The following is a 14,448-nucleotide window of genomic DNA, read 5'->3' on the forward strand; positions in this document are numbered from 1 at the left end:
CATGCAAAATGGCGAGGACAAAGGTAGTGTTGGTGCATGGCGCCGGAGGAGGAGCTTGGGAGTGGCAGGAATGGGAGAAGGAGCTGAGGGAGCTTGACAACGTCGAGATTGTAGCTGTCTCACTAGAACCCAACAAGGACAATCTTGCGGCGACTGGGCTCGATGACTACTGTGAGCAAGTTACCAGATACGCTGCCGGGGATCACGACACAGTGCTGATTGGCGCAAGTCTGGGCGGCCTCCTATCCCTTCTTGTGGCGCAGAAATGCACAGCACGAGCTCTGATCCTTGTTGCAAGTGCGCTGCCTGCTCTACCAGACTCTCCAGTGAAGGTCCACGAACTCGGTCACGAACCGTTTCCTGCCGTCATACGCTGGGCAGAAGGTGACTTGGAGGCGACACGGGTGTGCATGCCAAACTCAGGTGTGAAAGAGTCCGGAGAAAAGTCATGATGCTTGACTGTTGACGGTCTTGAAGACGATGAGTTGGTAAACTTGGCTTGGCGTTCATGGCGGGTCAGTATGGGGACGCTTAGTGTTTCCTTTTAAATGTCATTTGGGACAGGATGAGTCTGGACGTGTGCTGAATGAGATTCGAGAAGGAGTTCGTCTCCACAAGAAGCCTTCTTGCCCAATTCTGGTTTGCATTTCCCTTGTATTCACTTTCACTGGTTTCACTTGTATTCACTTTCACTGGTTTCACTTGTATTCACTTTCACTGGTTTCACTTGTAACTTACATTTTGACATTTCAACTAGTTCGTTGTTCCTGGTAAAGACGAAGAGATCCCTGCCTTGCACCAACAGATCGTCGCGGAGCACCTCGATGCAGAGATCTTGTCGTAAGTTGTCCCCTTCTCGCAAGCTTATTCTGTTGACTCTGCTACTTCCAGGTACCCCGAGTTGACTCACCTTGGGCCGTTGCTGTCACGTGAAGCACGTACTGTAGCGGCTGCTGCAGCACGTTGGCTGAAGGAGAAACTTGGAGAAGGGAGATGATCTTTTCATCGCATCATGCCTTCAGACCAGCCAACATCCTTGACAGATGTTGAGATCTGTGACATCTCCATCTTCTTCTCCTTGAGGTATTCCAGAGGAGACTCGTGTAGCGCCTGCATTCTTGCCATCGCCGCCTGTTTGAACTCAGAGGTACCGACGATGGGTGGTTCGACCCTCATCACCTGCTTGGCCTGCTTTTTCTTCATTCTCCTTTCCCGCCTCTCTTGGACTGCCAGACGTTCTCAATGCTGGACCAACAAGATCACCTCCGCTTACAAGTCTCGTCATGAAAATCTCGATTGTTCAGCCTCCTTCTGAATGATAAAGTGAACACGTTCTATTGAGCTGTGATGAAGGGGTTTAGCAAACCTTTTCTGATGTTCTTCTACCCAGGCTTGCTTATTCACATCTTCATCCTGGTATTCCGCATTCAAAGCTTCATCGAGAAGTGCATCTTCTTTCACTGTGGCAGCCTATCTCACTCGATTCAGTTGAAAACGATTTGTGACGATAGGAACGACGTACAGCTCTGCTCTTTCTTGCGTCAACAGACTGTGCCCATTTCGCATAAGCCTCTGCGCACATTCATCAATCACGCATGGGGAAACCACCACACAGCATTCACCTGATTCCTTCTCGCTGAAGATTGTCTCGATGGTGCCGCTGGTCATGGCGGTTTCTTTCTCTGACGCGATCTTCATCAACCTCTTTCTGTTGATGAACGATCGCACCTGAAGAAACAAAAACTTCAAAGTTCGCAAGTCAGCCTCTCGGGTGATACCTGGCAGATCGCTCCTACCGCCATCAGCACCCCCAGAGCTGCACCCACGCACGCGTAGACAACGGTCAAGTCGGTCTTCGATTCTTGTTTGACAAGAAGCGTTTGGTTTCCAACCGTCGAGTTGAAAGGAGGCAACACAGCCACTTCTTGCAGCATCACAGCATAAAACGAGAAATGCAGGATTTTGCTCCGAACAACTTTGTTCACGGTATCCACGACACTTTCGTACTCCTGCAGACGCTGAAAGCAAGTGTTTAGAGGCCTTAGAGTTCTTATCAGCATTCACCTTCCACTGTCGCGTGATGTTGTCGAAGGTGAAGATAAAGAGTTTCTTGGATGAGCTCTCTTGTATCGTATACCCCAGCGAGATGGCAGCTGGCTGTGGGAATTGTAGTCCTTCCGGCCTGAAGTCCACGATGCTGCCCTGCGAGGACTTTTAGGAAACAACCCGGCTGCAAAGAGACTTACAGCGAAGACAAAGTTGTCCGAGGTAGAAGGATGATAGTCTGGCGGGAGTGAAAGCATGTCGATGCTGTCCATGGTGATCGCCCCGAAGAAGTTCAAATTCTGTTTCGGGATCTCGATAGCATCACCTCCCACGAGTGAGAGACTCTTTACTGCATCCTTCATTTCGCTGCTCCACTGTAGCTCTGCTGTACGCAAAACCCGCAAACTTGTATCACAGAATCGACCGGCGTATCCTCTGTCACACAAGCACTCTGTGCCGGCACCGCTGCAGGCTCCATGCCCGTAGCAGGTGACAGGAGCGTAGCAGCCTTGGCTGATGAAAGAAGGGGAGAAGACTTGAATCGGAGGGCTTGAAATCGAGAATGCCAGCTTCCAGGGTCCTCCAGCTCTACCCAAGCGAAGGTCTGTGAACTTGCAGATGCCGAAGCAGCAGCGCACACTGCGAGTGCCCAGCAGGTCTTGAGCTTGTGCACCGTCAGGGCTGTTCGTCTCCGAGATCAGTCCCACTTGTACTCGCGTCTTGCTGTCTGCCTCGACCTGTCGGCCGTCAGCATCAGCAAGCATGACAACTGGTTGACTGAAGACTTTTCCTGACGCGATGAGCAACTGCGGTGTCTGAAGAAGTCGCAAGCTGGTTGCAGAACCTGTGATGTTCAAGTGTTGTTGAACGCCCTGGCGGAGAATGCCTGACGAGAAATGAAGGATGACGTTGGAGGCCATTTGTGTGATCAGCAGGCCGCTGAAAGTAGCTCGACCGTCTTGAGTCCTTATGATGAGATTGTCCAGCCTAGAGCTAGAGAAGCTAATGTGAGAAAAGCTCTCAGGGATCGACACAGCCACCCATCGTGACGTGCTGTCACGTATCACGTTGCCGCCTCTATCGTCGATGCTAACCACAGGCTGCTGCTTGCAGGTGACGTTGACGATGCACTGCCCTAGGCTCAACCGCACGCTGACCTTGTAGGCGACGCCTTGCACGACATCGAAGGGCGGCCATGAGTCTACGAACAAGGAGTTGAGGTAAGGAGAGCCGGGCAGGAACTGCGAACGAGTCGAAAAGTGGAAGGTGTAGTTCTTCCCCGCAAGGCTGACTCCCAGGTCCCCGTAAGTCACCATGCCTGACGTCATTCGGCTGGAACGCGCCGACCCCACGGGCACCAGGTCTGGAAGACAAGCCGGTTGATCGACAGGATCGCAGTTCAAGGCGACAGCAGGGTTGCCGTTCTGATAGAGCTCTGCAATGACCTCCACGTTGTTGACAGTAGTGATGGGATTGCCGTGGGCGTCAAGAACGAGGATTTGAGGCTGTACCGTCAGAGCAAACCCAGGAGCAGCCCCTGCTGGCTGTCGAGCTACGTAAAGTCTGCTGGGAATGTCCCTCTGGACTGAGAAGCTCGTCGTCTTTGCGCCGGTTAGTAGCTGCGCGTAATCGAGGAAGTTGAGGACATAAGGGCCACCCTCCCTGTCAACCGCGAGGTCTGTGAAGACCGCGACTCCCTGGCTTGTCAACTGGATCAGAGTGCCGTAGAGGGGAGGAGGGGAACTCGCTCCTGCTGGCAGCAAGTTACCTGACCTGTCGACGTAGGGACCTGGGTAGGAACATACTGACAGGCACTCGACGGTGACAACGACCTTCTGGATGGTATCGAAGATCAGATTTCCTCCCTGATCTTGAATCGTGACCTCCGACGGGCTGATACTCCTGCCAGCCTGCTGGACTGTTGCTGGACCTTTACGAACGAAGAGTCTTGCGGGCCTGCCAACAAGGACGGAGATGGGGGCAGAGTCTGCGGGGAGGAGGTTGCAGGTGAACTGGTTGAGGCAGGACTTGAAGCGGAGAGAGAGACATGAGAAGGACAAGTCGATAGTGAGGGTTGAGAACTGAGAGACGCCCGAGGTCACAGGAACGATCGACTCCTTCACAACCGTTGGCTTAACAAGTAGAGAACTGGGAGTCAAGATCTCTGCTGTGACCGTCATTCCTAGGCTCGTATCCGCCACAAAGTTTCCTCCCTGATCCACAACCTTCACGACTGGCTGGATGCTCAGTGCTGAGTTCCCCGTGCCGTCCCCTGGCTGTCTGGTGATGGTCAGAGCATATGCAGGGCCGACGGTGAGGGTGAAGAGAGTCGAGTTGACCGAGAGCAAGCCAATGGAAGAGGAGAAGGAAAGAAAGAATGTTCCCACAGGACGCACACGGAGGTTGTTGAAAGTGAAGAACTGCTGGGGGAACGTTTGCTGGGTCGACAAGGATGCGAAGAGGTCGCCTGACATGAGCGAGTCATCTAGCCTGCTTCCGGTTTGGCTGTAGAGCTTGGCTGTCACTCGAGCAGCTTCAAGCTGCAGGGAGTTGATTGCAACGAAGTTTCCTCCCAGGTCAGTGATCATTATGCTGGGTGGCTGCGAAAACTGCTGGCCCGGAGCAGCTCCAGCGGGCTGCTGGATGATGGTCAACTTAGAGGGAACGCCGATCTGAATGGAGAAGGTGGAAGTATCTCCTCCTGCGCAGGGATACTGAGGGATGGGAGCGAAGGGATACTTGGCGCATGACGGGCTCAGCTGGTCAGTGCCGAATCTGAGGGCGAACAACTGGTATTGCGAGCAGAGAGCGTTACCTGCCTCGTTGCAGCCGTTGACCGCCAGGTCCGTGAAGCGGATTATTCCTCGAGCTGCCTGCTGTGACGTCTTGCCTGAGATCAAATTGGAGGCTGAAACCCATGCTCCTTCGACCGCCTTGAACACGAGGACGGTGATGTAAGCTGTGGTCGAGGAGTCCGAGGTAACCAGCCGTCCTCCGGCATCGACGACTGAGAACAGTGGCTGGAGGGGGAGAGGAGCCCCTGAGAACGAGGAGGGGAGAACGTCTTGTCTGAGGGTCATTGAAGCTGGAACTCCATCGCTGATGTCGAAGGATGCCGATAGCGCCGTCAACTGAGAGACGCTGGGGTTGCAGGCGAGCTCGCAGCGGAACTCGAGGACGGCGCCAGAAACAGCCTGCGAGTATTTAACGTTCTGATAGGTCACGACACCGTTGAGGGAGGTTTGTGTGGCTAGCAGGTACTTGTTTGACCCGACAACGATGAACAGTTCTGTTGAGAACGTAGCTCCCACGATAGTGTTTCCACCCTTATCCAAGAGATGCAAGACTGGCTGAGGACTGAAATTGGAGCCCACCACAAACGTAGCCGGAGATTGTTTGACCAGCAGATTGAAAACTTTCCCGAATGTGACTTGAATCGGGCGAGATAGAACAAACCCGAAGAAGGAAGTTGGAGCAGGATACTTCTCTGATTCTTGGAAGTAAGGACCAGAAAACTTGAGGGTCACATCCGCCGCTATCATACATCCAAGGAAGGAGTCGACAAAGTTGGCGATGCCGCTCTTGACGATGCTGGAGGTGTTGCCCACGAGCGTTTTGGGCCCGGGAAAGAGAGAGGCAGGAGACGGGAGAGCAGATGCTATCTCAACCATGATGGAACCATTGTTGAGGTTGAATGCAGTGTTTCCAAATTGATCTTTAACCGATACAACAGGAGGAGTCGCAAAAGGTTCGCCCGCAGTTTCAGTCGTACTTTGACTGAGGATTGAAAGGGCCGTTGGGGGCCCAGGGAGAACGACGAAGTTCTGCTGATTGAGGGTGAGACCCTGAACAGAGAAGATGAGAGTGTATCCGGTTGCATCTGCCACGTTGAAAGAAAGATCCGTCCAAACCGCAACCCCCCACCGATACTCCACGGTCGTCCTGCCCAGCAGGGCTGCATTGTTTGCGGCAGGGAAGACAGTGATCGAGGCCATGGCAGGAGATTCGGCTGTGCCATCCCACCATTCGACTTTCATGCCCGAGAGATCGACGAGAGTGGCTCGAGGTTGAGGATCGAAGCTCGCTCCAGCGATTCCACGAGGAGCGAAGGAGGAGAGGACGACGCGATCTGCGATCCCTCCGACGTCGAAGGAGCGAGAGAAGATCGACGCGAACGGAGGAGCAACAAACTTGAGCCGCAAATTCTGTGCGGTGGTGCTGGTGTAGGAGGAAATCGCGAGATCCGTGAAGGTGACAATACCAGAGGTCGAGGTCAGAGTGAGCGTGCCGACGAGGAGGACGGAAGGGCAGTCGGTGAGGTAGCAGGTGGAGCTCGCTTCTCTCCCTGAGAAGGACACTAGCGAGACCGTAGACTGTACGGTTGTAGGGATGATGTTTCCACCCTCATCCTGTACCGACAGGATCGGTTGCCTCTTGATGGACTTTTGGCATCGAAGTCCGTCAGGCTCCTGCAGCAGGGAAAGGACAGCAGCTCTTCCTGATATGATGCGGATCATAGAAGACAGGGGAGAAAAGATGCCCCCGACTGAAAACCTAAGATAAGTCTGAGGCGAGACCTTGTCAATCTGCAGGTCTGTGAAAGCGAACTGGGCAAGTTTGAGGTCCTGCTGTGAGATGGTAGTGGTTCCTTTGAGGCAGTTATGGTGGACGCTGACGTTGGAGCAGGTAGAGAGATTGTTGTTGTTGCTCTGGATCAGAGTGACTGTCGCCGTCGTGTTCTCCACGTTCCAGAGGATGTTGTTGAAGCGATCTAACAAGGCGACGGCGGGCTGGACTGGAAGGACCTGGCCGGCGACTCCATCGCCCGGCTGTTTGATGATGATGACGGCGGCGGGAGCAGAGGGAGAGACGGCGAAGGGAGTCGAGTAGGAGACGCCGACCGTCTGATACTCGAAGCGGAGGGTCCAGCAGCTGAACGCCAGCTCGATCCTCAGGTTGGTGAAGTTGGCGAAACCAGCGACCGAGTTGGTCTGCAAGGAGCCGAGGAGGAAGCTCCTGCTGGGATACTGGTTGTTGATCGTGGGACCACCTCCGATGGTAGCAAGGATGAGGACGTTGCTACGGCTGACAAGGACATTATCCCCCGCGTCAAGGATCGCGACGGACGGCTGGACTAGGAAAGTCACTCCTGCTACTTCGCGCCCAGGGCTTCTCAGTACGGCGATGTGATCGACTATCCCAGGGAGAACTTGTAGCTTCTGAGAAGAAATGGACCAGCTGACGCGCGAGGTGACGAGGACGAAGACGAGGTCCAGACACGTTGCTGCTTGCTTCAGCATGAGGTCGGTGAACATGGCGAACCCTCCAACCACAGGGATGCGAGTGGAGCCGAGCAGGGGCAACAGACTCCCGTCTCCTCGTTGAAGCTGAGCTGAGATAAAGACGGTTTCATTCTGATAGTTTTGAAGGAGAGAGGACAAGCCCAAGGAGGAAGTCACTGGTATCCCCTGCTCGTCTTGCACCTGCAGCACCGGCTGCTGGCCCAGCACCTTGCCAGGAAGCGCGAAGTCAGGCTGTACGACGAGAGACACCTGCTGGGCAAGATTTGACACCACGAAGGAGGACGAGACGTTCCATATGCCACCGACAGTGAAGTTGAGGAAGAACCCGATACCCTGGCGTGAGAACCTTAAGTTTGAGAAATAGGCAAAGCCCGACGACGCGCTGCTCTCCGTGACAAAGTCCGAGGACTGGCCGCTGCTGCTGTACAATGTCGCTCTCACGATGTAGGTGCGATCTAGCAGACGGTTTCCTCCTGCATCCTGCAGCACGACTGACGCCCTTCGCTCACACGTGACGTTAACAAGGCATCGACCAGGCGGGTCCAGCTCAATGATCCGATACAAGTCTCCAGCTGTAACGTCAAAGAGCGCAGAGACAGCCGGTTGAATGCCCAACAGGGATCCTCCAACATAGCTGAACCTCAGCTGGAGCCGCTGGCCTGTCCCATCGATCTGGAGGTCCTTGAAATATGCGACGCAGAAGGAGAAAGTCTGCGGCTGAAACGAGGGGCGAGCGGGGTTAATGGTCAAGTTTGTTGACCCCACGAGAGAGGCCACGACTTGTGCTGCAGCTGCTGGGTCGCACGCGCTCTGGAAAGTGTTCCCAAAGTCATCGCTGATGGCCACAACCGGCTGCACGGCAGCGGGGAATCCCGGGGCGAACCCAGCGGGTTGTTGGAGGATGTTAAGGGTCGAAGGTCTTCCCATCAAAACTTGGAAGCTCTGGCTGTCAAGGGTTGAGCTCAGCAGCCCGCTAGCTCGCAGTCGAAACTTGTAGACGCCCGCGGCTCCTATGAACAGTCGACCAAAGTTGCAAACACCCATCGAGGTTGTACAGCTCGTAATGCCCGTCATGTCGACATGCAACGGGCTGACCCTCGGTTGGCAGAGGTCAGCAGGTTCTCCTTCGCAGAAGAATTCGTTGAACGTGACGCTGGTAGCGTAGCAGAGAGAGAGAGAGAAGTTGACGGCAGCGGTGAAGGTACTTGGGTCCCACTCAACAGGGATGCCGTCTTTGTCTTGGAGTTGAACTGCAAGTCCGCTCGACTGCTGCCAAGCATACGGATCGAACGATCTTAACTCTAGATCTTGTGTGATTCTGAAGGAAACAGGAGGAGATGAAAGAGTGAAGGTCGAGGAGACTGTAGTCCATGTGCACGAGGAGGAAACTTTGGTCGAACAGAATTGAAAGAGCAGCGCGAAGCCCGTACGAGCTCCTCCGAAGATCCTCAGATTGGTGTACATGGCGACCCCTGAAGATCCTTCGATCAGTTGCTCCGAAGCATTCAGCCATTTCATAGAACCATCACTCTCTCTCACTTCTAAAGAAACATTGTACGATGTGACGTCGAGCTCTCCTGTAACGTTGAAGAATGTTCGGACAAACAGGACAGCATCAGGCACAACATTACGACCAGGATCAATCACTGCAACCAATGGCTGCTGCTGCAAGACGCGAATTGTGCTAGCTCCTCCAGGCTCTTGGAGCAATTTTATACCAGCAGGTGAACCGGGAAAGACCGAAAGGACTGTGGATGGAACGAAGGTTATCCCAAGGGCCTGAAACTGTAGGGTGAAGTTGCCACCAGCTTGAAAGAGAGTGACATCAGTGAAGGTTGCGATGCCTTGTGAGGACTGCGAGGTGAAGGTTGTCTTGAAGTAACGGGAGACAAGAAGCTTTCCGTCCTGTAATATTGAAGCTGAGACCTCTGTCTGTAACGGGACGACATTCTTGGCTGAAGCATCCAACAAGCTAACGACAGGCTGTTCAGTAAGCGGCGTGCCAGGGATGGCACCGGCAGGCTGTCTAACGATCTGAAGCTGTGATAAGTCTCCGGGAAGAATGGTGATTACAGGAGAGATAGCGTTGGAGACAAAATTCGAAATTTGCAGACCATCCGAGACGTACATCAGGATGCGGTAACTGCCCGACTTGTCGATTCTAAGATCCGTGAATCGAAAGATCCCTAGGTTGCCTATCGCAGTAGTCCTTCCTGAGAGGACCGCGTCCACCTCTGCACTATCGAGAGCTTGCAGTTGAGCAGACACAGCTATCTGGCTGCCAATTTCACAAAGGATCCCGCTCTTGCTGACAAGCCTTAGCACTGGTTGACGTTGAAATACCTCTTGACTGTGATATGTGCCTCCGACATTTGTATCATACTCCAACGTACGGGGATCGTCAAAAACATTGAACGGATTTGAAACTGCAGGCTGAATGTCGGTACGACCGGACACGTTGAACAGAAGTTTGACATCCTTTGCAACATCTGTTATCATGAGAGAAAAGAATTTACAGATTCCTTCAAAGCTGTACATGGCACTTGCTTTGGGAGGATAAAATTGGATTTGCTTCGGATTACTAGCATTTGCTTGATTGTAAGCAAGAAACCACACATTTATCTGCACACCGCTCTCTTCACCAGAATTTACAACATTTCCGTACAGATCTTGAACAAACAGCACAGGGGACTGAAAGAACGTCTTATTGACTTGCACACCCTGTGGTTGAATATTGATTGCAAGCTTGTAGGCCCTTCCATGTACGATGTTGATCACGTCAGAGCGAACAGAAAGCAGGTAGCTATTCCATGGACTGGAAAACTCGATGTTGAAGCTTCCTGCGCTTGTGATCTGTAAGTTCGTGAACCTCGAAGAGAAGCACTCGGAGAGGATTCGGGTGCTTCCTATGAGCCCGGAAGGGAGTTGGAGTCCAGTCACATTCGATCGCAGCGATGCGGTAACGACGATGTCAGACAATGTGACGTCCTTGGTCGCCGGCTTCCCGTCTATTGTCTTGACGACGACAACAGGCTGGGATGCCAAAGGATAATCCGTTGAGCCAGCAAGGGATGGTGGGCTCGAGATTTCGAGTACAAGTGTTGTCCCATTCGCTGCAACGATGAGCAGAGCAGCAAGCAAGAGGGAGAAGTGCTGGTCTTTAGGATCTCGAGCAGAGTACATCCTGGTGGTCGACAGGACTGAGACTCATCAGATCCTGATCCGACGGTGCTGGGTTAAGCTTTGAGTCGAGCTAGAAGAGTCAGTGAGCGACGGCTGCAAGACCTGGACCAGCGGCTGCTGCTGCATGGCCTGGCGGGGGAGGGGTCAACGGACCACAAAAAAGATAATGACTTGAGAGAAAAAATGTGACCGGCTGGTCAAACGGTTCGACCAGGCATCACGGTGTGGGCCGGGCCGCGTCGGGGGCGGCAGGCAGCCCGCCGGCCGCCGGGCCGAGGCTGCCTGGCCGGGCGGCGTCCGGTGACGGCCGACGGTACGGAGGCTTCCCGAAAGAGAGTCCTCCGACGGAATACATAATGCTGAGCCCCCAAGTCACTCTGATGTTATGGCCGGGCCGCGGTGCTGGCCGCCGCCGGAATCCCTACTTGCCAACCATCTTCCGGCGCGGCTGCCAGTCACTCGCCAGATCGGAATCGCCCGGCGGCCCCGGCCGTGCCGGCCTCGCCGCGAGTCGCCGGGCCCCGGGCCCGGGCGTAACCGTTGAACTAATCCATTTGAAGGCAACTAATCCAATTGGAACTAAACTACTTGCTAAATGCAGAATGCATAGCCGAAGCAATAGGAGGAGCGGATGGGAGGAGGAGCTGGGATGGGAGAGGAGCAGAAGAGAAGTAGCGGAGGCACGAGAAGATGCAAGGGAAGCACGAAACCGAGCGACTCGTCTCCTGGATAAGCTTAAGGTCCTTGAGCAGGAAAAGTTCACACTATTGGCCAGTCAGCAACTACTCTCGCGCCGCTGCTACGAGTTACAGAAACTTGTGGATTCGCAATCGAATTCATCAGATCATCAGGAAAAAGTCTCAAGTGAAAACCTGGAGGAGAAGATGAGAGTTCTTGAACTTGAGAACGAGAGCCATCTTAGGGATGAAATCATTTCATTGCTCCACGCCGATCACAGTACCACGAAAGCGGTTTATTCGGCAAAGATTCAGGAATTCAATGAATTCATGGAATCAGCCAAGCATAAGATCGATTCTGTTGAAAGAGTGAAGACGGATCTCCTCAGTGAATTTCGTTCTTTGTCGCCGAAGCTATCATCCCGCCTGGAGGAAGTGTCTACGCGCATGAAGCAACAATTGCTTCTGGAGAAAACGTTGAGAATACGCAAGGAGGAAGAAGTAACAAGACTGAGCCTCATCCAAAAAGAATCCGACACAGCACGTGCTAAATTACAATCGGACATAGCACAATGCAAACGCGAGTGTAGTAAGGTCACGTAACTTGGATTCCTCCGTCTACTTTCCTGATTAGATGGAGTGCAGAACGAAGAAAGGGTGAAGGAGTTGCAGCAAGAGCTCTTCAACCAGAAGCTTGAGGTCTGCGACTTATGATGCTCCTTGCCCCTCCCCATGCTGTTATAATTGATTGTTCTTCCAATCACACAAAAGGCTGCGAAATTCACAAGGGTCAAGGAGGACTTCGATAGCTCTCAACATGCTACAACGGCATTGAAAAGGTACAAACAGATGTAAAAGCTACTTCTCTAATGACTGAGCAGCGAAATTGAGAGTCTGCGAAGCAACTTGCGAACACTTGAGCTAGATCTGTATGAGGCTAAGAGAGAATCAAGAGCAGCAGCACAAGCAAGGTTCGCTTCTTTGCTCAGAACCGTCGATTTACTCACATCTTGATCATAGAGACGAGGCTATGGAGAAAGTCTCGTCCCTGAGCAGATCACTCGAGCATTCAGAAAAGATGCTCTCACATCTCGGAAGCGACCGAGTGCCGGGCTCGCTTGAAAGGGAACACACTAAAGAAACGCAAAAACTCAAACGCCTCTTGGAAGACAGTCAGCGGAAGTGCTCGCTCCAAGAGGAGGAAATGAGACAATTGACAGCTGAACTCAGCTCACTGAAGCGGAGCTGTAATGATAGATGCTCCTGTTGAACTCTCAGACGCTGAAACTCTTGCAGCGACTCCTGTCTGCACCAACTGCGAGAAATTGAGGTTCGGAACGGTAATGTGTGCAGGGCATAGCTAACCTGGTGACGGCAGGATCAATTTGTCATCTTGCCATGACAGCATTGAGCTCTTGGAGAAGGAATTGTCGTCGGTACGGCAACATCGTGGCCAGTCGTTGACAGGCCAAAGAGCCCAGCCAAGAGGTTTCTCAGCTAATCCAGACGCTGAAAGAGCAGCTCCATCAAGAGCTTTACGTAACGGCTGAAGTTGTGAGGGTGCGGGCTGACTTGGAATGTAGACCCGCGGGGAGATGGAGGCCTCTCTGCGATCTTTACATGACGCAAACAGCTCTATGTTGAGGTTCTGCGCTGCGATGGTATGCGCGTTCTGACGTGAATTTCAAGTTTGGTGTCGAAAGCTTATCAATGTTGGCAAAGAAAGGAGATGGACAAGCTCGCCCTCGTGCTGCAGTCAATCCTTGAGAATGGCAAACCTCGTTAGGCTCGTTGGGCAGCATGGTGTTGTAGTGTATGCAATGTGTTACGAGGTACATCAAGGTTGAGTAAAGAATATTTTGAGAATGACATACAAAGACTAAGATTGCAGGAACTGATCTGAAATCCTACTACCTGGAGGCCCGCAAGCTTGCATCTTGTTGTGAGTTTGACTCGCCTCTTTCTCCCCACCTGCCAAAGACAGATCCCCCCGGTGAGGCAGATGGGCTTCCGACATTTTCTCCGCTTTCTCTTCCTCTGGCACTGAGCGGACTGGAAAATGATCAGGCGGGTATGAGACACAAGATTGACGTACCGGAACCTCGCCGAGATGACGGTGTTGATGCCCTCCTGCGTTGCCTGTACGGCCCCATACAGCTGGTGAAGTGGTCAGATGGAGCTCTACGGCAGGAGCCCACGAACCTTCTGATGCTGCTCGGAGCCGTACACGTGAATGTCGTCGCGCAGGTCCTGAAAGAGCTCAAGTTAAACTGTTGCGGCTATTCGCGATGGTTCACCTGTACACGAAACGGGTCTGCCAGATTGTGGCGAATCTGCTGGAACTTCGTTTCCTTCCCCATGTTTTGTCGCTGTCCGTTGATGTCCTACAAGTAGCATAAACTTTTGACCGAATCTCAAGGAACTGAACTCACCTCTATGTCTACAAATTCTTCCACTGGGAAAGCGTAATGGAACAACAACGAGACCACGACCATCTCTACACACACGAGCAGCTCTTGAATAGCTTCGACTATGCTGTCTGATGAAAAGCTTCCCGAAGCCGGGATGTACCCAAGGTAAGCCAGTAGTCCAAGCAGCATGCCTTGCCAGAAGCAGAAGAAAACCACAGCTTTGACAATGAAGAACTTCAAGACTGGGTTGTACGGTCCCAATTCATCTTTCAAGGTCAAGTAGAACATGAGCAAACAGTACAATGCCCACATCTGTGACATGTTGCTAAAGAAAAACACATAAAAGTGCAACCGGGCAAGGCTGAATGTGTTTGGACCGTAAATCCCAGCAGCACCCGATACAAAGGTGATCAGAGCACAAGTTGGCTTCACCAAGACGTATTGCAACGCTCCGTACTTGCAACTGTAGAACATCTCAGCTCCCATTTCCCATGGTTCAAGCCAATGAAGTGGGAAGATCATCTGCATTTGTGGTTTCTTTTCCAACATTTCGATCACAGCTCGTTCCCCCCCAAGAAGCACGATCAATAGCTTCAGGAAGTTGTAGATTGTGAAAGCTTCATAGCAATCTCTGAAGACGTCGATGTATGTAGTAGCCCATCCAACGAAAGTCAGAGCAAGCAAAGAATCAACAGCGTAAATCGGGGCCATGAACAAAATCCTGACTACGTACTTCTGAGTGTCTGGACATGCGTAGTAGTCTAGGTGACGCAGAATGAGGCTTGTAGAGATCAACATGGTGGAGATGACACAGAGAGCAGCTGTAAA

The 14,448-nt window shown here is 52.7% G+C and overlaps 3 protein-coding genes across 3 annotated transcripts; 2 read left to right on the plus strand and 1 right to left on the minus strand.

The window, feature by feature from the left end:
• The first annotated feature begins 4 nt into the window (after window positions 1-4).
• GUITHDRAFT_153683 (hypothetical protein) lies at window positions 5-1,340 on the plus strand. Its single transcript, XM_005828829.1, has 4 exons — window positions 5-515; window positions 565-639; window positions 758-840; window positions 892-1,340. The coding sequence occupies exon 1, from the start codon at window positions 9-11 to the stop codon at window positions 450-452; it is 444 nt and encodes a 147-aa protein (XP_005828886.1). The 5' UTR covers window positions 5-8; the 3' UTR covers window positions 453-515; window positions 565-639; window positions 758-840; window positions 892-1,340.
• A 10,076-nt stretch (window positions 1,341-11,416) lies between these two features.
• Window positions 11,417-12,995, plus strand: GUITHDRAFT_112043 (hypothetical protein; the record flags this gene model as incomplete). Its single annotated transcript, XM_005828830.1, has 9 exons — window positions 11,417-11,803; window positions 11,855-11,908; window positions 11,981-12,048; window positions 12,091-12,180; window positions 12,230-12,456; window positions 12,506-12,549; window positions 12,677-12,748; window positions 12,793-12,854; window positions 12,899-12,995. The coding sequence occupies 9 exons, from the start codon at window positions 11,417-11,419 to the stop codon at window positions 12,993-12,995; spliced, it is 1,101 nt and encodes a 366-aa protein (XP_005828887.1).
• Window positions 12,996-13,623: 628 nt separating this feature from the next.
• Window positions 13,624-14,418, minus strand: GUITHDRAFT_158176 (hypothetical protein; the record flags this gene model as incomplete). Its single annotated transcript, XM_005828831.1, has 1 exon — window positions 13,624-14,418. One exon carries the CDS (start codon window positions 14,416-14,418, stop codon window positions 13,624-13,626), a length of 795 nt encoding a protein of 264 aa, XP_005828888.1.
• Between the last annotated feature and the right edge of the window lie 30 nt (window positions 14,419-14,448).

This window comes from Guillardia theta, assembly GCF_000315625.1.
Source record: "Guillardia theta CCMP2712 unplaced genomic scaffold GUITHscaffold_56, whole genome shotgun sequence".
NCBI lineage: Eukaryota > Cryptophyceae > Pyrenomonadales > Geminigeraceae > Guillardia > Guillardia theta.